Source organism: Littorina saxatilis, linkage group LG14 (genome assembly GCF_037325665.1).
Source record: "Littorina saxatilis isolate snail1 linkage group LG14, US_GU_Lsax_2.0, whole genome shotgun sequence".
Taxonomy (NCBI): Eukaryota; Metazoa; Mollusca; class Gastropoda; order Littorinimorpha; family Littorinidae; genus Littorina; species Littorina saxatilis.
In genome coordinates, this window is record NC_090258.1 from 13,923,293 (window position 1) to 13,946,367 (window position 23,075).

Below are 23,075 nucleotides of genomic sequence, written 5' to 3' on the forward strand. Positions count from 1 at the left end.
GTTCATGTTTCTGTAGAGTTCTTTACACGAGCTGCTAGCAGAGACGCGAGCAGAGTAGAAGGCAGTCTTCGCACCTTGGACGAGATCAGTCACTTTCTGCTTCGCTGTTTCGTAGATCTGCTTGTGGACTGTTAGTTTAGAAGCTAGCCAGCGACGCTCAGACTGACGACGATGAGTGTACTGTGTGTTTAAATATAAGAAGATCATATTCAAGAATAAATCTTGAAAAGACATGAATGGTGCTTGGTGTCGGCAATTACTTTGGAAAATGCAAAACTTTCATTTCAAAACATGGGTTATTAAATACATTTCCAAAAGCTTAAATCCTTGCTTCAATTTGGCAAACTCATCCCAGTTTGTGGTGATGAATTGAGATTAAGGATTGTATAAACCTTATCTTTCTGGCTTCAAGTTCAGATCTGGACTGAAATACGGGGTCTTTCTAATAGGATATAACTCCATTCGATAAAATGACTGATGTGAAACAAGTCGTTAGGCACACTGAAGGATGCCATTCTTTATCAGCTAAACCGATATTATTGTGACTTATTGTTGTTCGACTGAGCAAGCAAACTCCGTTATTTCAAATTGAGGAGCTGCAAAACAAAAGAGCAAACTTTGAAATTTGACAGACCCTTTATATTTCGTTTGCTTGAAAGGTCCTAAGCGGCAATGGTGTTGGCTGTTGGTTTATCGTGTCCCTTCAGTCTACATGGGTATTCAGGACCGATTGAATTGAAATGTGTTTCCCTTTGTAGTTTACATGGTGGTCTTCATATTTGAAACTATGTACATTTGGTTTTATCACAGTAAAGTGAATAAGGTTAACAAAAAATCACAGCGCTTATTGTCTCACACTTGTTACTTCAAATATTGTTTTTAAATCTTGATCTCCTTTGAAACAAAGAAAAGAGAAAAACAACACAATTGAATTGGTCCCAAATAGCCAAAGTGGTTAAGAAGTAAAAAGCACAAAAACAAAAACAAAACAAAAAACTAAAACATCTCAGTCTCTCAAATGGCCGTGTTTCAGTTCCAGACGGATGTGTAGGATACACCAAGAACGGGACAGGTTCTGTAAGGTCACCAGGTTACCCAGCAGGGCATTATTTCACAGAAGACACAGTGTGTGTGTGGAAAATTGAAGTGGCGTCCGGCAGAAAGCTGAAACTTTCCTTCTCGGACATCAACGCTCACAACCAAATTGGTCGTTCCAGTTACATACAGGTAATTGTGTTTTGCTTTGGCAAACGAAGAAAATATCGTTAGTCTAGCAGGGATGCGGGGGCTAGTAACTTCTTCTTCTTCTTCCGTAGAGGACTGGGTTCTTGCAAACGTCTCAGAGTCCCGCGCGCGGTTGAGTCACTGTTACCGAGAGTGGCTAGCTCCGGCAAACAGGGAGATTAAAAAGGTGGGGTTGTCAAGTTTATTCTGCCCAAAACCGTTTCGATATTTGTCTCTGTTAAAGCACGTCCCTCGGTAAACAAACTTACAATATGTTCGTGGTTTTAGGCATAACGTCAAACACAATCAACGTCTGGATAAATAAGCAAATGTAGTTACCAGAAACAGATTCATTCTTTAGAATAACACTGAAATAAAAGAATTTACATATGAAAACTGGAAACTGTTATTTCTGGAAATCCCAAACAGGAAATCCAAAACAGGTGCAAAAGTGACAAATCAAGAACGCTGAAGTGATAAATTGTTCAGTAAATCACAGGGTGATTTCGGTCGCATATGAATTAAAACAAACCAAATCGTGTTAATGTGATATGACACAGCAAGCCATGTAGCATTTGCTATCTCCTATCTCCTCACTTTTCTTGTTCTTGTGCTTTTACTAATTGGTACCATGACAAGGAAATGTGACCCTCCACCACGGAATGAGTCGCATGTCACCTAGCATGATTTTCATATTTTTACATTTTCCTAAAGAGTTTGTTATGTTCTATCCAGTGGTGAAAATCGTTTTAGAAAAGAGCGAAAACTTTTTGAGTTATAAGCCTGTGACTAAGGTGACCCTCACACTGTTACTTGACACCCCCCGGACTTATATTAAGCCTAGCGCAGAACCGCGCGAGGTGACATGCGACTCATTTCGTGGCGGAGGGTCACAAATATGCGTTGATCCCAACCCCTTTCTGCCTCGGTTAAATTTTTCCCATCAAACCTGCCTCTCGTTTCCCATTTAATTTGAGAAAGATCATTGCATGCGATAGGGTCGTGCCTTCAATTTTAAAACCATGTCTCCGGTTTGCAGAACTAGGATTACTAATTTCAGTAACTAAAGCACTAGGACGGCAATCTCTCTATCCCAACCCCATCCTCCACAATGGTTTAATGGTATATTTTAGTACTGCGAATGTGACTTTATTAGGCAGGATTCTTGTTTATCCAAAGGTTTCACAAAAAGGCGATCAAAACTGGATGATATCGTACGGCTCACCGCTTCCTGACTTGATTTCGGAGTACAATACAGCCTTCATCAGACATAAACACCGAGCTGGTACCTTTGGCATAGACTTTGCGGCATCTTGGACCCAAGGTAATAACAGATATTTCTCGAATCGAATAATCCTTTTCTTATAACTTTTGGTTTTTTACCCGCTCAATATTTTATAGCGGTCAGGCCGGGACCTTTTTTTTTAATAAAGCTAAAATTGAGAAAAAATGTTCAAATTAAAACAACGCTACACACATGTAAATGTAAACCTCTCACAAGAAGTGAAGAATGCAAATGTTGTCCCCGCGCTGTATCACATAGGTATTATCTTTCGGTGTATTTTTTTTTACAGATTGTAATTTTTCGTACATTGATCCGTGGTCTGTGTCCTACACTATCAAATCGCCCGGTTATGATGATGGTAATTATCCACCTGGATTGGATTGTTACTACGCTGTACAGTTCAGAAAAAAGGTCTTGGCTCATGTGTGGTTCCACAGCTTCCATCTTGACGACAAATCCAGTAGTACTTGTCAGGATTACATTGAGGTGAGTGTGGAGGTAGCATTTTAGAATTGAATCATCATTGAAATGTTGTGTTAAGGAGAAATTAGTGTTATGCGCGTTTATAGCTTGTAATGTAACTGCAGGTACTTTCAGTTATCTTATTGATTGAAGGAATAATAACATTGGCTTTCAATGATAAGATAAATTCTGGCGTTTGCTACTTTCATGAGATTGAGAGCGGTGGGGGGAGGGGGGGGGCTTGAAACAGTTTCACTGTGGGAAATACCTCCTGACGTAAAACCTCACTTAGCACTATGCAGCAAATGACATTGCAAAACGCAGGCATTACTACTCCGGGTTTAGTGGAAGTGTCATGTTCCCCATTAATGGTAGTACGTGTTATCAAAAAGAAGCCGTTTAACATCCTTGTCAAGAAGCCTGTCTTATATTCAGTCATCTCAAAACTAAAAGCAATAATGGGCACGTGTTCCTTTCCTCCAGAAATTGATTCATGTTTGTTACTCTTTTTTATATAAGATCTTTGACGGACCTACAGTTTCGGATACCAGCCTTGGGCGATTCTGCGGCTCCTCTCTCCCATCGTCTTTGACGTTAACACAAAACATGGCTTTGCTGCACTTCCATAGCGATTATGTCACAGATGCTACAAGTACAGGAGTTCAACTAAATGTATATGGGCGTGAAAGAGGTAAGGTGTGTGTACGTGTGTGTGTGTGTGTGTGTGTGTGTGTGTGTGTGTGTGCGTGATTGTGTATGTGTGTGTGTGTGTGTGTGGGGGGGTGTTAGTATGTGTGTGTGTGTGTGTGTGGGGGGGTGTTATATATGTGTGTGTGTGTGTGTGTGTGTGTGTGTGTGTGTGTGTGTGGGTGTGTGTGTACCCATATTTCCACAGGTTTGGTTGCCTAAATCACCATAAGGCAACCATCCACACGTGGATGGCAACCTAAACTGTGGATGGCAACCTGATTGTGTGGATGGTCGCTTCATTTAACACCGTTAAATTGACTTTTTTGACGGAAAGAATGTCATAAGAATGTTAAACTCTGGATGGCAACCTAACTGTGTGGATGGTCGCTTCATTTAACACCGTTAAATTGACTTTTTTGACGGAAAGAATGTCATAACAATGTTCAAAATGACATTCTTTCCGTCCTCTATAGGCGACGAAATAGGTCAAATTTTGTTCATTTTTTAGTGCAAAATTCTTCGATGCCGGAGCGAGTACTGCACCCAGTGCTGTTGTAGTGCAAGTGCACTAGAAAGGCACTACACCCAGTGCCGCCTCTTAGGTAACCATCCACACTTTAGGTGTGTGTGTGTGTGTGTGTGTGTTTTGTAATTGCAAAGAAGTTACACCTAGAGCTGGTTTAGGGATGTTGGACTATAGAAAAGTCAGTTATTATTATTATAATACTTTTTGAAGGAAGGTAAAGACAGCAAAATAAATGTAATGAGCACCAAAATGGCTGTATAGGGTCTAGTGCCTGGCTGTACCTTATCAAGTCATGATGTCATTTGGTGAATGCAATGAGGTTACATATCACGCTGGCAAAACCTTAAATCACAGGGATGACCAAACAGTTATTTCCACAAATTAGAACAGAAAGGTACTCCCGCGCTTTACAAAATGTAGACATGTACATATTTCCACGCTTCCGTGGCACACAAATGGTTGAATGGTGTTTATTTGTTTTGTGAATCAGAATCGATCAAGCTTCTGGTCTACCAGTGTAAAATCAATCAAGGTTACAATTTTCAAATCTTGCATAGACTGTGATCGGGGTATATTTGTTGTTACCGATTCACGACGAGTCACATGGAAATATTCTGTCCAGATTATATTACCCGCTATTACGAGCTAATCGTGTGACAGAGAGTTTTCTTGCACACGAGACTGTAGATGTTTCACGACGGCTTTAGCCGGAGTGAAACAGCAGCAGTCGAGTGTGCAAGAAAACTCTATGTCACACGCATTCCTTCTTTGTCACTACTAAAGCAAACGTGTGCAAGATTGTATGTTACACGCTTTGATGCCGAAATCAATTATTTTGATTATGCATTTATTTCTGAACATTTTTACCTTTACATACATTCAGTCACTACCTTAAACACTTATGTTTTCAGTATTCGTTTCAAGTGATCACGAACGTAGAAACATGGGTATCAAAGCGTTGTTACATTTTGTTGTGCATTCTGAATAGTGTGCCAACCGGCCTTGGTCAGTCAATCACGTTTTATCTGTGTACTAAGTGTTTGACGGTAAAAGAATAACACCAACCCCGTTCTCCTGTATATAACTGAAAGCCACATTTTCTTCTTCATTCAATTTCTGTTTTCAAAAGCTTCGTCAACTTTCCACTTACACGACACGGTCCCTTTACCAAGCTTCAATGAAGAACCCTGAATACGAAAGGTCAAAACAAAACAATAGGTACTACTTTCACTATCGTCGTCTGCAACGAAAACCGAAAATGGTGAAACGTTTTGCTACGTACACAGAGGACGAAATTGCAAAGAAAAGATCGAACCTTACACCTGTGACTAGGAAAAGTTGCATAGACAGTTCCGTGCGGATCTTACCACGTATCAACGTACATCCGATGCTCAGAACATACAGATGGGTGACGCTTTGGCGATTGAGGCTTCGTCTTTAGCTCTAACACGCACGCAGACAGTCAGGCAGGTCTAATCTGCACCAGCGGTGATGGAAGGTTTGGATTTAGAAACACTCGAATGTTACTTCGACAAGATAAACGAACCGAAAGACGAAAGTGTGCCCCAAATTCGGAAAATATTCTTTCAAAACTGCACTGTAAACAACATCAACATCACTGTGAGAAAAAGAACAATCCAAACACAACCAGTTCCCCTCTGGAACATTTCGGGTGGACTTTCCCAGGACCTGACCTACAAAAATTATCCGTGTTCGTTCGCGCTTTGCATTCAATCTGTGTTAGTGCGCGCGTGTGTTTTTGTGTTTAGCTTTCGTTGGTTTGTGCTGTTTGGTTCTCATTTATATCTTTCTATGCCTATGCTGTGAGACATAATCGCCATTACGAGCTAGTCGTGTGACAGAGAGTTTTCTTGCACACTCGACTGCTGCTGTTTCACTCCGGCTAAAGCCGTCGTGAAACATCTACAGTCTCGTGTGCAAGAAAACTCTCTGTCACACGACTAGCTCGTAATAGCGGGTACTGTCACACGACTAGCTCGTAATGGCGATTATGTCTCACAGCATAGGCATAGAAAGATATAAATGAGTTTTTGTGCACAAAATAACAGGCACAAAACCAGACTGACAACACAATTGCCTTTTCACACATACCGTACACACGCATGCGCGCAAAAGTTAGATCCAATTCGTTTCGTGTCTTTTTCTGGTTGAATGCATTTAACAAAGTATCAACCAACGTTTCTGAATCTTTCAATGAAAAAAATAAACTTTTTTGGAACCAAACAGCACAAACCAACGAAAGCTAAACACAAAAACACACGCGCGCACTAACACAGATTGAATGCAAAGCGCGAACGAACACGGATAATTTTTGTAGGTCAGGTCGTGGGAAAGTCCACCCGAAATGTTCCAGAGGGGAACTGGTTGTGTTTGGATTGTTCTTTTTCTCACAGTGATGTTGATGTTGTTTACAGTGCAGTTTTGAAAGAATATTTTCCGAATTTGGGGCACACTTTCGTCTTTCGGTTCGTTTATCTTGTCGAAGTAACATTCGAGTGTTTCTAAATCCAAACCTTCCATCACCGCTGGTGCAGATTAGACCTGCCTGACTGTCTGCGTGCGTGTTAGAGCTAAAGACGAAGCCTCAATCGCCAAAGCGTCACCCATCTGTAGGTTCTGAGCATCGGATGTACGTTGATACGTGGTAAGATCCGCACGGAACTGTCTATGCAACTTTTCCTAGTCACAGGTGTAAGGTTCGATCTTTTCTTTGCAATTTCGTCCTCTGTGTACGTAGCAAAACGTTTCACCATTTTCGGTTTTCGTTGCAGACGACGATAGTGAAAGTAGTACCTATTGTTTTGTTTTGACCTTTCGTATTCAGGGTTCTTCATTGAAGCTTGGTAAAGGGACCGTGTCGTGTAAGTGGAAAGTTGACGAAGCTTTTGAAAACAGAAATTGAATGAAGAAGAAAATGTGGCTTTCAGTTATATACAGGAGAACGGGGTTGGTGTTATTCTTTTACCGTCAAACACTTAGTACACAGATAAAACGTGATTGACTGACCAAGGCCGGTTGGCACACTATTCAGAATGCACAACAAAATGTAACAACGCTTTGATACCCATGTTTCTACGTTCGTGATCACTTGAAACGAATACTGAAAACATAAGTGTTTAAGGTAGTGACTGAATGTATGTAAAGGTAAAAATGTTCAGAAATAAATGCATAATCAAAATAATTGATTTCGGCATCAAAGCGTGTAACATACAATCTTGCACACGTTTGCTTTAGTAGTGACAAAGAAGGAATGCGTGTGACATCATAAGATGTTCCTGGCAAGTATATAGACATCGTGCAAAGACACTACTAAATGGGCCGAAGTAAAGTACCCAGGTACTATTGTTTACTATTTGCTTTTGGAATGTTGAATATTTTGTATTAACTTTCCTGCGTTTGAAATTCAAGATTGGTCTGGCAATGTTGCTGTTTCAGAACAAATCAACAATGTGACAGGAAGTTCTGGAGTATTAAACTCCCCAGGATATCCAAACCTGTACGCCGACGAAACAGACTACAAGTGGATCATCAGCGCTCTACCCTATCAGTCCATCACTCTCGTTGTGTCTGACTATAATAGCAGCACCTGTCATGCCGAGGAGTCATTGCAGGTAACAAACAAGTCACGTGAAGCGATAACATAAAATAAAAGATCAACACTTAAAACAGCCAACACTGAGACTTCATGCATGTACTAAGGCTTCGCTAGTCTGAACCCGAAGACTGAGACGGGTCTAGCTCGTCTTCGCGAAGCATGCGAACGTAGAGCCTAATTAACTTTTTAAAACATTTTTCATTGTAAGTACCCCGAACACACGGGATATTTTGTCACCAAGACTTCACTGATTCCTCGAGGCCGAGAATGCGCTGACACACTGGATGAAAAAATCTGTCTCAAAATCGTGCCTACAGCGAGTGGCCGGCTATTAATCTCTTGAATGGCAGCAGGTATAGTGCAGTAGGGCTTGTGCTCAAGAGGAAAGCGCGGTTTTCTGTATTCTTTTGTACTTTCTGAGCTTGAGTTTTAATCCAAACGTAACATATTTATATATTGTGGGATTAAGTGGATGATGCAGAATACAAGGCAATCGTTTCGGTTTCTCTGATTATCATTTTGATTTTTTACAGATGTTTAAGATTTGTAATGACTATATCCTTATAAATTAAATTTCAAGCTTCCACGCAGAAATGTAATGCCATAGTCCGGACTTCGTTGAAGATTGATTGACCAAAATGTCAATCAATCTGATCAAAAAAGGAGTGCATGACAGTACGCCTGAACTTTCGCTAAAATCGTCTGAGGACATACGTCATCAAAGACATTTATCGAACAATTAAAAAAAAAATGTGTGGGAATATCATCTGAAAAAACCCAGTCCAATAGTTGTCTGGGAATCACTCCACACACACACACACGTGCGCACGCACGCACACACGCACGCAATCACAAACACACACACACATCGGTACATGGCGTGCATGCGTCCGCACATGTGTGTGTGTGTGTGTGTGTGTGTGTGTGTGTGTGCGTGTGTGTGTGTGTGTGTGTGTGTGTGTGTGTGTGTGTGTGTGTGTGTGTGCCAAAATAAACATCTGTAATAATCTGAGCTTTACTCAGGTCAGAGTTGGAATATGAACACTACGAACAATTGTATGGCAAAACTCAGCAGTTTACAAGAATGGACGTGCAATTTGAGTTTATTTCATTACGGTATTTGAACATGGATTATTTTTGTTCGATTCTTTCAGATTTTATGTTGAGAGTGTCGTTTTCTTTCAGGCGATATTACAATGAACTGGAATCACACAAATATGCGTTACTGACGTTTTAGAAATGACTGTATTATATTTATCACTGATTCTGGTGATTTTTACAATCAGTCAATAATTTCTCTTAATAATATGTTGTCCCTATATGCTGGTAAAACTGTCGTTTTTTGCAGTTGAACTACATGGGTGACCAGGGATATAGACGCACGGCATCTGTGTATTGTCGTCCGCAGACTTCAGCCGTTTTTGTGTCAAATGGGAATAGAATGGAAATCTTGTTCAAGTCCGTGTTCAACATATCAATTGGTCACGCATTTCTAGCCAGCTGGACAGCAGGTAGGGAGTTTTTGTGTGTGTGTGAAATATACTACTCACCATACAAAAACCTAAGTTTATAATTATGTTTAGGTCTAAATCTTTGTGTTGAAGCCTTTTATGTCGAAACCTGGCAACGTGCTAGAAAGCTTCAAAGGCCTATCATTCAATTCTCCTTTGTATGCCATACCAACAGTTTGAAATACATGAGTGTCTGTTGGAAAAAACAGAGAAGCACATGCAGCCACTCCCAATTTTGAATTCATAAAAGCTGAGTCCCCAATTAAAAAAAAAAGCAAAAAGAAGAAAGAAACAACAAGCTAACAATCAAACCCCCAAAACACCTAAACCTAAACAAATATTGCAAGTCAGCAAAAAGAAAGATACATTCTTCACCCAAAACAGTCTTTGTTTCTTACCGATCTCGTCTAACAATGAGCGAGGGCATACCAAACAGTAGGCTATATGTCATTTTTGTATGACCTGCAAAAGGCTTGGTGTGAAGCCATTTAGGTGGGTTTTTTTTTTTTTTTTTTTTTTTTTTTTTTACAATTTTATTCAAATAAATAACAACAATCAACAATATCTCATACAATGAATTAAATACATCTTATCGAGTACAACAAGCTAACTTTTTTTAACGTTTTGTTCTTCGAACACTCACACAAAAATGCTTCTTATCTGTAACTGCCTATTAAAAATACTTTCCAACGGTAAAAACGAATTTAGGTGGTTAATGCGACGCATAACGACACATTTCAGTAAGGGCACAGTTTGCCTTCATAACTTAAATAGTATTGACTTTACGCATGTTACCAAATTCACAAGCATTTTCGTGTCATTTAGCATCACCAATATATACACGCACACACTTCTGCTTAGTTTCTTCGAACCAGTATTAAACATGTGATTCGTACTTTAACGTGACCCGTGAAGGTGTGGATGACTAAAGCAAGGTCAGATATGTTACGTCATCGGTAATGCATAGAATGTGTGTCCAAAGAGTGATTATGTAGTTAACATTTTCCAAACAAGTTCGAGTGACCTAAAAAAACTAACACTAAATAACACCCTCACAGCGGTAGAAACGGTAAATAAGTCAACACATAAAAAGTAGTTTCGAAGTTTCCACACAAACAAGAAATAAAAGTTATGCGAAACAAATATAAGATGTTTGGTGGCTTGTTGACAGACCTGCTTCCTTGTTGGTCCGAGGGGACCATATCGCCTTTTGTTTCATCTTTATCGACGGAGGCCGAGGGCCGCGGTTGATAAATATGTGACAAAAGGCGATATGCTCCCCGAGGACCAACACACAAATGCTGGTCTAACAAAAAGCCACCTCAACTTTCACGAAAAGCCGGATATGACGTCATCAAAGACATTTATCAAAAAAATGAAAAAACCGTTCGGGGATTTCATACCCAGGAACTCTCATGTCAAATTTCATAAAGATCGGTCCAGTAGTTTAGTCTGAATCGCTCTACACACACACACACACACACACACACACACACACACACACACACACACACACACACACACACACACACACGCACATACACCACGACCCTCGTTTCGATTCCCCCTCGATGTTAAAATATTTAGTCAAAACTTGACTAAATATAAAAAAAGTCTTGAAGACAAAAAACGCAGACACTAAAAATGCTTTTTGTTGAGAAGATGGTGCTGGTTATGTTTTAATTTCATTTTAATGAGTATACTGACTGTACAGCTTGCAGACGAACATTCACAAGCACGAGTGGAAAAATAATGTCTGCGGAGTCACCATTGCCCTATCCTGCTGACTTGGACTGTGTCTACATCATCACACTGCAGACTGGATACTACATCAAGCTGAACTTCACATCTTTCAACTTGGATTTTGCAAACCCATGTAACGACTACGTACAGGTGCGATGTAAATACTGTGCAAGTGTACCCGAGAGAGAGAGAGAGAGAGAGAGAGAGAGAGAGAGAGAGAGAGAGAGAGAGAGAGAGAGAGAGAGAGAGAGAGACACAGAGAGAGAGAGAGAGAGAAAGAGAGAGAGAGTGAGTGTGTGTGTGTGTGTGTATGTGCGTGTCTTTTTGTGTGTGTGCGTGCGTGCTTGTGTGTATGTATGTGTACGTATATGTGTGTGTATGTGTGTACGTCTGTGTGTGTGGGTGTGGGTATGAGAGAGAGAGAAAGATTGCTTGTATATTGTTTAGTTATTGTCCTTTTACATTTGATGTCCATCCGGGACAGAGCGGGAGACAGCAAGAGAGGGGTGGGGTGGTGGGGGGGGGGGGGGGTGTATAGAATCTTGTATAGAATCTGCTCAATTGAACCATTTCACTCAGACCTTTTTTGAAACCAATAATATAAATGCGAAATAAGAGTTACGATGTAATAGGCTCCGTGTGTGCGTGTTTCAAGATACGAGACGGGATTTCGGAGGATTTCCCCTTGCTTACTGTTCCTTTGTGCGGAGCATCACTTCCGCCGGCGGTGAAATCAAGTTCCAACTCCTTGTTGATCCAGTTTCACACTGACAGCCTCACAAGTTCTACAAGCTCTGGATTTGTTGCCACTTACACGTCTCAAATCAAAGGTATATTATACACTTCATAGAATTGTTCTTTACTTCATTTTCTGTTCTGTTCATTGAATTATAGAGAATACTACATGGCTTGCTGTGTCGTACCAGATCTACACGAGTTTATTTTAAATATTGAACTGCGAGCGAAAGCGAGCTGTTCACTATTTGAAAAAGCAACGAGTGTAAATCTGGTACGACACAGCAAGCCATGTAGTATTCTGTTTATCCTACATACTGTACTTACGTGTATTTTACTGAAAATGTCCTGCAGTCGAGGCAGCTAAATTGAAGACGCTTGTGTTTGAACCTCGATCTCTTTTAAAGCCTCGTGCAATCTATTACGTCAAAGTAAAAAAAAGTCACTCTGAAAGTGTGGCGTGACATGTTAGTTCTAAAACTTCATCGAGGGTAATTATCGAGCGCAATTGTTTTCTTTCTATAATGACGTTTGTCTGGGTGACTTTGGCATCATAAGCAGTGGCGTGGAAAAACAGGTACCTGCCAGACTTGCTTGACATGACCTCATTTACATGATATACACACGTGTGATTTGAACGATAATTATCTCACGAGTGTCTCTCTCCCGTATATAGAATAAAAGTTGTTTCATGGTTTTCATGTAATCTTTCTAGTTTTCGTTTAATACTAAAAAGTTGTTTTTTCTCGTAGAATAGAGCTTGATTCAATCATTTTACGTCCATATATTGCCACTCGGAAGGTATGTACAAGTACCTCTGTGGTCGTCAATAATTCGCAGTCAGTTCTTTCTGAGCTTCAACGTGACCGGCGCAACTATTTTTGCAGCCCAAGAATTTTGTTTTCTTTTTGGACAGCGCTCAAGAAAGTAACTCTTCGGCTTATGTAATTTTGTATTGACTGGTGTTTTTTTCTTCTGTGAAGAGAACAGCGTATTAATGTCAGTGGTTGCGTTGGGGTCTCAGAATTACGAAACGGGCAGTTTGAACACGTGTCGGGCGGGGATGTAGCTCAGTCGGTAGCGCGCTAAATTTGTATCCAGTTGGCCGCTGTCAGCGTGAGTTCGTCCCCACGTTCGGCGAGAGATTTATTTCTCATAGTCAACTTTGTGTGCAGACTCTCCTCGGTGTCCGAACACCCCCGTGTGTACACGCAAGCACAAGACCAAGTGCGCACGAAAAAGATCCTGTAATCCATGTCAGAGTTCGGTGGGTTATAGAAACACGAAAATACCCAGCATGCTTCCTCCGAAAACGGCGTATGGCTGCCTAAATGGCGGGGTAAAAAAACGGTCATACACGTAAAATTCCACTCGTGCAAAAAACACAAGTGTACGTAGGAGTTTCAGCCCACGAACGCAGAAGAAGAAGAAGAAGAAGAAGAAGAAGAAGAAGAAGAAGAAGAAGAACACGTGTCGTTGCAAGAACAAACACTTTATTGTCCGTCTTTACAAAACAATAATTAGGTCTGCCTCACTATTACAAAACGATATTACACAAAAACACACAGATTAAACATTTGGTAAATCATTGTGCATCATTACTCAATATAATGTGAAATATCACTTCTACACAGAAAAAATAAAATAAAATGATGTATATAATCGTGCACTCGAATACATTCTTTTAACAACAGTAGGCATAAACAGTAATGCTCCCACAAAAGGACACATGCACAGACAGACACAGACACAGACACAGACGTACACACACACACACGCGCACACACACACACACACACACACACACACACACACACATACACACACACATAGACACACACACACACACACATATATATCTGCGCAAACAATCATTGATGTAATTGTTATTCATATGCGAGTCATAAATGACTTGCCATTTATCACTGCGCAAACAATCATTGATGTAATTGTTATTCATATGCGAGTCATAAATGACTTGACATTTGTTTTAGAGCTGAGATCTGTGTTCTCATTCAGAGTGTGCGTCAAAGAAAATGACCTCCAGAGCAGGCGTGTTCGCTTCACCTGGCTACCCCGTGCAGCATGCCGTTTACACTAACTGTGTATGGACCATCACAGTACCCTCGGGCATTGTGCAACTTACTTTTAAAGAGTTCGCTGTCGGCCAGAAGAACACTTACGATTGTTCAGGGGCTTACGTGCGCATCTATGATGGAGATGGCGTGGATGCAAGTACTGTCATCGAAACGTGAGCATTACTTATGTACAGGTTGTCTAATACTTATTGAGAATTATTATTTAGCTTGTAGTAACTGTAAAAGTAACAACACAGATATGTTTCTGGTACGTCACGAAAGAAGATTTGTTTCTCTACTTACACAATCAAATAATGTAACTGTTTCTCGTCTTCAATATTTTAATTTCGACAATGACCGCATGAGACATCGGGGCTCCAAAAAGGTGTGTGCGATTTTTCTTTCGCGTTGACGTTTTAATTCAGTTGAGATAACTATCTTGCATACTGATACATTTGCTAAATATACCAGAACCGCTGACAATTGGTTTAGATTCATTGTTATGTCAGGGTGAAACGCACAGTACAGTCACCCGTGGTCATTTTTCGTCGACATTCTGGGTTGCCTCGCTCTTGCTTGTATCGTGCGTGCCTTTTCACAAAATCGGCTCAAATTGTATGCTGCCAACGGAGAAGTCCGTGTGTTGTATGTATAAGTTACAGCTCCGTCCATCCATGGTACGTATGATATGATATATCGCGTGATATTTTGTCGAGACTGGGTCAATGAATATGAGGACGGCACTCGAGGCTCTGCTGAGAGTGACGTCATTATATTCTGTCATCCCCTGGAGACAAAATACCACGCGGTACCATGGATGAATCGGAGCTGTAAAAGTATTTATTCCCCCCTCTGCTTCGTTACCTCTGTAAACGTGTAGAGCTAGTTATTTTTCGATAATGACCCAGCAACCAAACAAATAACGAGCCAGCAACAGCCTGAATCCTCGATAGTGCAATGGGTTGAGAAGCTGTTCTGTTTTGGTACTACTTTTGCGACTGAAAAGTTCCGAACGCTCTATACGTACGAAATATACATCTCTGGAGCAAACAATACAAACATACCGCATTTAAATTAACAACTACAGGCCTGAACACATGAATCTCCATATAAAATCCATGAGTTAGGTTGTTTTCTGAATCTAGATCTGCCGTGCACACACCGTTCATCACAAGCAGATTCCCAAGGCAAGTAACTCATACTCTTGCCGACAAGAGTAGTTCCCCTTCTTTTAACGCAGTTTCTTCGACAACACTGACTGCAATCCGACGGTCATTTCATTTTATAAACAGATCACACGCAACCAAATGCACACATCTCATCAATTTAAACAACATAAAGCGGTTTCATACACTATTTTCCCCAGAAAACTGAACTTCATACAGTAATTAACGTTGGAACACGGATGCAAAAGTTCGTCTGCTAGTCCTATTTGACGAAAGAACATTATCCGAAACGATACTAAAACATAAACAGAACACACAATATCTGCCTTTACCGCCACAGCAGAATAACAGCATATCTGTGTACTTGATTTTAGTCTAAAACAGGGAAACTGACAAGAAGTGTTAACAGAATGGAATGATTTTCACGGAACTATACAACCGCGCATTAATCGATCGCCTGCGCAGGTTGACTGGTTGAGTGATTCGGATTCGATCAAACTTTCGCACAAAATCTCCTGTTTTCTTTGAATAACTGAAGAAAGGACGCGGTCATGAAAAAGCTCGCTGAAGCTCGCATTTTTCATGATCCGCCAACTTCGACCATTATTTTTAATAATCACTGAGACTCGGCATGTAACCTCTACATAATTATGGTATGACCAAAATAAGGAGAATTTGTCATGGGATGTGGAAACAAAGCATGGGAAATTCACCATGGGCAGAATAACCAACGCAAGCCCAGAAGTTCTGGAACTATATTTTGTGTCAGTCTTGGCAAGGCCAGTTTTGTCCAGTTCCGGAAAATACATAATGTATTCATTCACCCTGTCGAGACGAAATACCACGCGATTCCATGGATGAATCAGAGGTGTAACATATATCCCGTGACGCATCAAAGCTAATTTTTGTTTTGAAATGTCTTCACAACGTACAGATAATTTATAACGACATAATTGTCATCACAAGATAGGTACTACACATACGTTGTTTGTCGTCTGCTACAAATCTAGTCTTGTTGGATGACACGGAGTGAAAGAAGCTTCAATCGTACGAACCTTCACCAATCGGAAGAAATGCTCAATCCACTGTCATTTCGTCACTAAACATTGTTTTATTTTCTTTCACTTTTTAGTTAACATTGAAACGGCAACCCAAAAAAGTGTTTCAGCTGTTTAAACTACTTTCGAGTTGCTTGTCCCGCAGTCTAAAATGACACCGGAAGCGAACAAAATTGTCGCGCATACTGTCATAAAAAGACGTCATGACAAAGTTACACGCAAAATGTAAGAGACTCTGACGTCATTTGTTTTTGGCTCGGTGGGTTCCCTCCTTGGGTCAGACCACAGGCGAAAAGTATTGTTCACTGGACCACTACTTTCATAGAAAGACTACAATGGTATGACACTCAGCTTCGAGTCTTGCTCCACTAACTTCAGAAAAAATTATGCAAAAAATAGTTGCCAATGTCGAGAATCTTTGTAACTTTACAAATGCCAGGATAAATGAATGTTCTAACTGTCTGTACCTTTTATGATTAGCTGCCTGTCCGCTGCATGTTTTTAAACCGTATTCTGCGCGACCAAACCTGTCTGTCGCCGGCATATCACTTAGATCCTGGATGATGGCTGAACGGTTGTAGGTCCGAGGAGATAGTAGTCCGATGCGCTCATTGGTTAATAACCGGATATTCGATGATTATTTTCATTGGTCGACTGAAATCGTCTGGATCGCTTCACGGTTATTGTTATTCCGTTGTGCAATATTTACATATGTTTTAGACCAATGAGCGCTGGTATGCATATTCGGTGCGGCATGTATGATTTTTCCAATGATTCATGATAGCGGTTCGCAAACGAACATTCGTCCAAATGATGGTAAAAAACAACCTGCAGCGGACGGCAGCTGACAATTAAAGGTACATATTGTTAAAACAATCATTCAACTGTATTTATTTGACCTACACAGACTGTAGGAAACAGACTGTAGGAAGAGGAAAGCCGTCTTGAACAAAAGCATTTTCCACAGGAAGTGACTCCAAGAACACAGAAGACTCGAAGCTGAGTGTCATACCTTGTAGTCTTTATATGAAAGTAGTGGTCCAGTGAACTATACCTTCCGCCTGTTGTCAGACTTGACGAGGCCGCGTGAGTACCCAAAACGTCTGTGTTCTCTGTTGGCATTGCAGCTGTGAAATAAGCAGTCTTGTGTCTCAGTTGTGTAGGTGCAAAGTTTGCTTCTGCAATCGTTGTGTTCGTGTTGATGACGGCTTCGTGAGACAAATCAGCGAATCTATCTTGTGGAAGAGATTTCTGTACAAAACACCGACAACAGGAGGCATTGATGCGTTTGCAGATTTCTGAAGACTGAAATAAACGGCATGTGGTTAAATTCATCCGTTTAATGCTTGTCACAACGAGCCATAAGGCTTTAGAGTAAAAGATTCCACGCATTGCTTGGCCATCTGATCACAGATGAGGTCGCAGTTTGTAGGTTGAATCTATGAATCGGCACGACCAGAAATAGATCTGCATCTCTGGTATGACCTTCCAGATTATCAACAGCGGGTTCATGGTCGGAATCAAGAGGTCAAATTTTCGTGGCTCCCAATCATTTCATAAAAGATTTCCTTTTTCTTGTTTCAATTCTACGGCTGCGCAAGTTATTTTGCCTAGGTCATGGCCGAACTTTAGGCCTTCGGAGAAATATCGCTGGATATTTTCTCACTAGAATAACAGAGACAAAGAAGGGAAGTCATGCTATATGATCAATTGTGACATGTTGCTCTTTGTTAATGCTCCCCGAAAAGTTGTAACTTGTTGTAGCACCAATAAAACTTCCTGTTTTCGTATTTCTAAACACAAAATTGGGTGCAGGGTGCGCGTACATTGAGTTATGGTCTCGGCTAATCTATTTCAACTCTTTGAAAGTAAACAGTCACAAATATAATGTTGATTGTACGTACCACACCGCAATGACTGTTCTTCAAGGCCTGGATCTCTGTAATCCTTTGCAGGTCTGCAAACGTAAGTTCTAGTGTAACGAAGAGGAATAAACATAAGGCAGGTCTATTTTTGTTTGAGCCTGGGCCGCGTGATGCTGTCAGTAGTGTTTTATTAACAGGGGTGTAACAAATATACATACAATCTGAGTGCTCGTTTTAAAATGTATCTCCCTTTTTTTCTTTCAACCCAACAGTTTGTGCGGTTCAATAGTAGTACCCAAAATCACTTCTACAGGACGCAGTCTGACCGTTTCGTTGTTCTCATTCGGATCTTTACCTTCATCTTCCATTGGCTTCCAAGCTTCCTACAAATCTGTTTTAGGCAAGTACTGTGTCACATTGTTTCTAGAAGATGAATACATTTACAGAAGATCACAAACATCTTCATCAACTTAATTATCATTCTCTTCGTCATTTTCTACATCAGCTAAAATAATGGACACATTTGGCTGAAAGTCCGACGAAATTGCAAAAGCCTGTTAATGCACCACTCTGAAAATACTTTGAATGCGAGAGAGAGAAGAGAGAGAAGAGAGAAGAGGGAGGAGAGAGAGAGAGAGAAGATAGAGAGAGAGAGACAGAGACAGAGAGAGAGAGAGAGAAAAAAGCGGGGGGGGGGGGGGGGGCGGGAAGGAGAGAAAAAGAAGGGAAAAAAGATATACAAAGAAACACATGCACACATTCATTGGTTTTTCATTTTTTCATTTAAAAGTCATCCTGTTTTCCTTCTGTCTAATCTAGGTTCCAAAACCGAACAGTATGGTAAGTAAAACTTCCTATTTGGACTGCAAAGTTCCCGAAGTTACATTAGACGCATAATAGAAACCAACAGATTCTGTCTTGCACAGTGCAGGAATTACATGTTTTGGGGCGGGGATATAGCTCAGTTGGTAGCGCGCTGGATTTGTATTCAGTTGGCCGCTGTCAGCGTGAGTTCGATCCCAGGTTCGGCGGAAATTTATTTCACAGAGTCAACTTTGTGTGCAGACTCTCTTCGGTGTCCGAACCTCCCCCCGTGTACACTACATTGGGTGTGCACGTTAAAGATCCCACGATTGACAAAAGGGTCTTTCCTGGCAAAATTGCTTAGGCACAGTTAATAATTGTCTACCTATACCCGTGTGACTTGGAATAATAGGCCGTGAAAGGTAAATATGTGACCCTCCACCACGGAATGAGTCGCATGTCACCTTTTCATGATTTTCATATTTTTACATTTTCTGAAAGAGTTTTTTATTCTCTATCCAGCGGTGAAAACCGTTTTAGAAAAGAGTGAACACTTGTCGAGTTATAAGCCTGTGACTATGGTGACCCTCACACTGTTACCAGACACTCCCCGGACTTATATCATGCCTAGCGCAGAACCGCGTGAGGTGACATGCGACTCATTTCGTGGTGGAGGGTCACATATGCGCCGAAATGGCTGCAATCTACTGGCCGTATAAAATTTCATCTCACACGGCATCACTGCAGAGCGCCTAGAACTGTACCCACGAAATATGCGCGATATAAGACTCATTGATTGATTGATTGATTGATACTGTGTGTGTATGCGAATATGAGTGCGTGCGTGCGTGTGCGCGCGCATGTGTGTGTGTGTGTGTGTGTGTGTGTGTGTGTGTGTGTGTGTGTGTGTGTACGACTTCAAGGTTGTATAAATTTGTGTTCTTGTTGTAGCATTGTTTCCCTACGGGAAGTCAGAACAAGACCTGGAACTGCAACACGCTTTTGCCAAAGTCTCTGTGAAGATCGGCTTTCCATTTCAAAACAAAATCGAAAATGAAGTTTATGTAAGTGAATGCTTTTGAAATAAGTAGGAATGGTAGATTGCTAGGTCGGTCATATTCTTTTGCAGCGCATTGTTTTACTTGTGCAAACGACGGGTGTCTATAGCGAAATGAATCACGTGACATGAAGATTACCTAAAGTGCTTACCTGGGCTAAGATCAACGAAGCGAAACTGGGTGGGGCAAGCCGTGGAATCTGGTTGAAATCACAACAAATCTCAATTTCAACCAATCGGTACCCGCGGCTGTGTATCAACGGGTTAGTTGGCACCCAGTTTTGTTTTGTGCACCTTTGTTTGGTGCACCTCAAACCTGATGAACAACTGGCGCACTGGTCTTTGTAAGGGGGGAAAATGTACCTTAAAATGTAGTACTTAGTAAGGAGATCTCCATCTCAAAAAGTTATTCATTTTCAAAATACTAATGGTCTCATCGTGCAATGTCAGGAACCAACACGGTCATTGAACGGTTGGTTTTGAAAACAGATACGAAAAACAAAGTACCACGATGCCTCAAATGATCTTTGATAGTAGCAGTTGGAGGAGAAGTATAGCATGCACGTCTCCTGATTTAATCAAAACCTAGAATAGAAAAGTTTTGTTTCGATATAGAGTGTAAGTATTAAAATGCTGATGACGACGTTTCGCATCTCTAGTTTCATGATTTCCTGCAGACGCCTGCAGTCGAACGTTCGCGTATGGTTTTCGTGTGTATTACAGACACGACTGAACTATACTGAGCTTTTTTAGTTTCTGCGTCAACAACAAAGATTTGTTTTCATTGATGGTTTTGTTTTGCATTTATTAGATGTATAACGGACCAGCTTCTTGTATGCGTGGAGACTAGGTGATGTTTCACCTGCTGATTGTTGCTGGTTGGTTTAGTCATCATAGTGAATTGATCAATGGGTCGTGTTGTTATACATGTATACATGCACACTCATTTGCTTGGATTTTTGGATTGTTTCTGATTAAATCATGTATGCACAACACTATTTCGAACATACACAAAAGCTGTAATTTATTGTAGCGTATTTTGGAGTTATCTTTGTTTTGATTGGAATAACTTAGCATTAACAGAAAAAAGCACTGAAGCTGTGCAATTCAGCAAACGAAAAGTAATTTAAACTCACAAATGGAACTCAACTTGAGCGGAGCGTTTTCTCCAGAAATAGCTAGTAGTTGAGTGACATACAATGCATGATCAGGCAACCTTAAACCATTCATACCGAGGATGCTTAGCATCTTTTTGCGATAACGCAAGAAGTACCATGTTTGTCTTTTACAACAAATGGTGGCAATGCAGATCACAAGAATTAACATCATCTTGATTGATTGGTCAGATTGGTAACAACGGCCTGGTGTCTATCGGCAACCCATACTCACGGCCCGATCTGCCTGAAACAGGAAAAGTGATCTGTGTCTACTGTGCCTTCATTGACAACTCGGACAGTGTGGGAGGTACGTGTATAATTTCTATGTGGTAGTTTCTCATTGACTTGCTAATTGACTCAGCGGACCAATCTTTATAGTTAGCAGCGTCACATTTAAACAAAATACAACTTAACGTCGGATATCACTGAAGCAAGAGCTTTGAACTTTAGACACTCAAATGGTTTGATGATCAACTCCCAGACATGACACAATCCTGGTTGACCTTTTGTCAATGTCATGGGAGGTTTAAGTTCCGATAAAAAAAAGGGAACATTGTCATCTACATAAAGGTTTTTGAAGTTAGGAATATTTGTTACATTTTAATGACTTCGAGTTGTGATTCATGTTTGATTGACCCTCCTCTATATTGCAAGTCATGCTCGGGTTGAGTCTGGGTCAAAATAAGATCTAACATCAATTGCTTGTGTAACCGAGTGCCAATTTACTTTACTCTTTCTTACCGAGCTCAAACACTCAAGCAAACGACACAAGTTATATTAACAGGTTCTTTTATTCCAAAAGATGGAAAGGGGAATGTGTGGGATAACAGGGGTTTACTTTCAAATACAAAACTTTCAATGTAATACTATAGGACTAAACAACTCCAAAAAAACAACGCTCTCAACTCTTCACTCTAAAACTACATTCTAAATTCTCCCTCTAAAGCTACCCTTTAAAAACACACTAAATCCTTCCCCCAAACTACACTCTACTCTAAATCCTCACTCTCAACTTTAATCCAAAAAAAACCACAATGAGACTCTAATCTAAAACAAACGAAATTTAAAAAAGCAACCTAAAAACAATTCTTCAAAAAAAACCAAATCTACAAAAACTCTAACAAAACCTGACCAAAATCCCTCCACTAAAACTAACTGCTCCCCTCTAACGAGATCTAGTCTACAAAAACCTAACGAAACTAAAAGCCATCTAAAAAAACCCGTCTACTGAACCCAGCTAAAAAACCCATCTACTAAAACCAGCTAAAAACCCGTCTACTGAACCCAGCTAAAAACCCGTCTACTGAACCCAGCTAAAAACCCGTCTACTGAACCCAGCTAAAAACCCGTCTACTGAACCCCGTCGCACACTCAGCCATCCTGCAAAGCACAGAATGCACGCCGTAAGCATACGTAAACAAATCAACAATTTGAACTACCACAAGCTAACTCGTTAAACAACAAAACACATCATTCCTACCAAATAACATGCCTACAATACCGTTCTCTCAAACAACGGTTTTCTAAAGCATTCAATCAAACAAAAGTCTTCCCAAACATTCCAACTCACAAAACAATCTACTTGAACATTCAAATAAATCCTTTCCCCAAGCAGCATACTATTCTTCTCACTGCTTACCCATTTACAGAAAGAAAATTGCATTAACCTACCAGCAAAAGAATTCCTCACATCCCAAAGGATTTCAGCCTGTGACAGACATGTCACACAAGGCGTCCAGAAAACACACCACAAAAAAGATAGGTTGTCTTCACTCCAAAGTTCCAAGCAAACAAAAAGACTCAGCCCATCACATCCCGCGTGCCTGCATCACAAGGTCAACACAAGTTCGACTCGAGGGGTGTCGGACACCCCCACTTTCTTTAGTTGGTGTCTAACGTCACCTTCAACTATTCAAATTTACATCGCGGCGGAGGGAAAAAGGGAGATGGAATAAAGCCACCTGTCAATTGTTTCTTGTTCACAAAAACATTAATCACAAAATTTACTCCAGAGGCTTGTACCAAAAAAGCGATCGTTTTACCTATGCACATTTTAGAATCGGCTCTTCCGCGAGACCAATTCAATAGAAACGAAACA

At 40.6% G+C, this 23,075-nt stretch overlaps 1 protein-coding gene across 1 annotated transcript in view; it reads left to right on the top strand.

Annotated features, from left to right (window-relative positions):
• The window catches only part of LOC138947175 (scavenger receptor cysteine-rich domain-containing protein DMBT1-like), a 70,020-nt gene that overhangs the window by 14,797 nt on the left and 32,148 nt on the right, over nt 1–23,075 (top strand). The window contains exons 7-19 of the mRNA XM_070318614.1: nt 1,034–1,227; nt 2,404–2,548; nt 2,799–2,995; nt 3,491–3,662; nt 7,644–7,819; nt 9,152–9,314; nt 11,029–11,207; nt 11,713–11,887; nt 13,812–14,043; nt 18,232–18,359; nt 18,779–18,799; nt 19,715–19,827; nt 21,167–21,284. Coding sequence (XP_070174715.1) covers nt 1,034–1,227; nt 2,404–2,548; nt 2,799–2,995; nt 3,491–3,662; nt 7,644–7,819; nt 9,152–9,314; nt 11,029–11,207; nt 11,713–11,887; nt 13,812–14,043; nt 18,232–18,359; nt 18,779–18,799; nt 19,715–19,827; nt 21,167–21,284 — 2,013 coding nt within the window. The remainder of the gene's footprint in view (nt 1–1,033; nt 1,228–2,403; nt 2,549–2,798; nt 2,996–3,490; nt 3,663–7,643; nt 7,820–9,151; nt 9,315–11,028; nt 11,208–11,712; nt 11,888–13,811; nt 14,044–18,231; nt 18,360–18,778; nt 18,800–19,714; nt 19,828–21,166; nt 21,285–23,075) is intronic.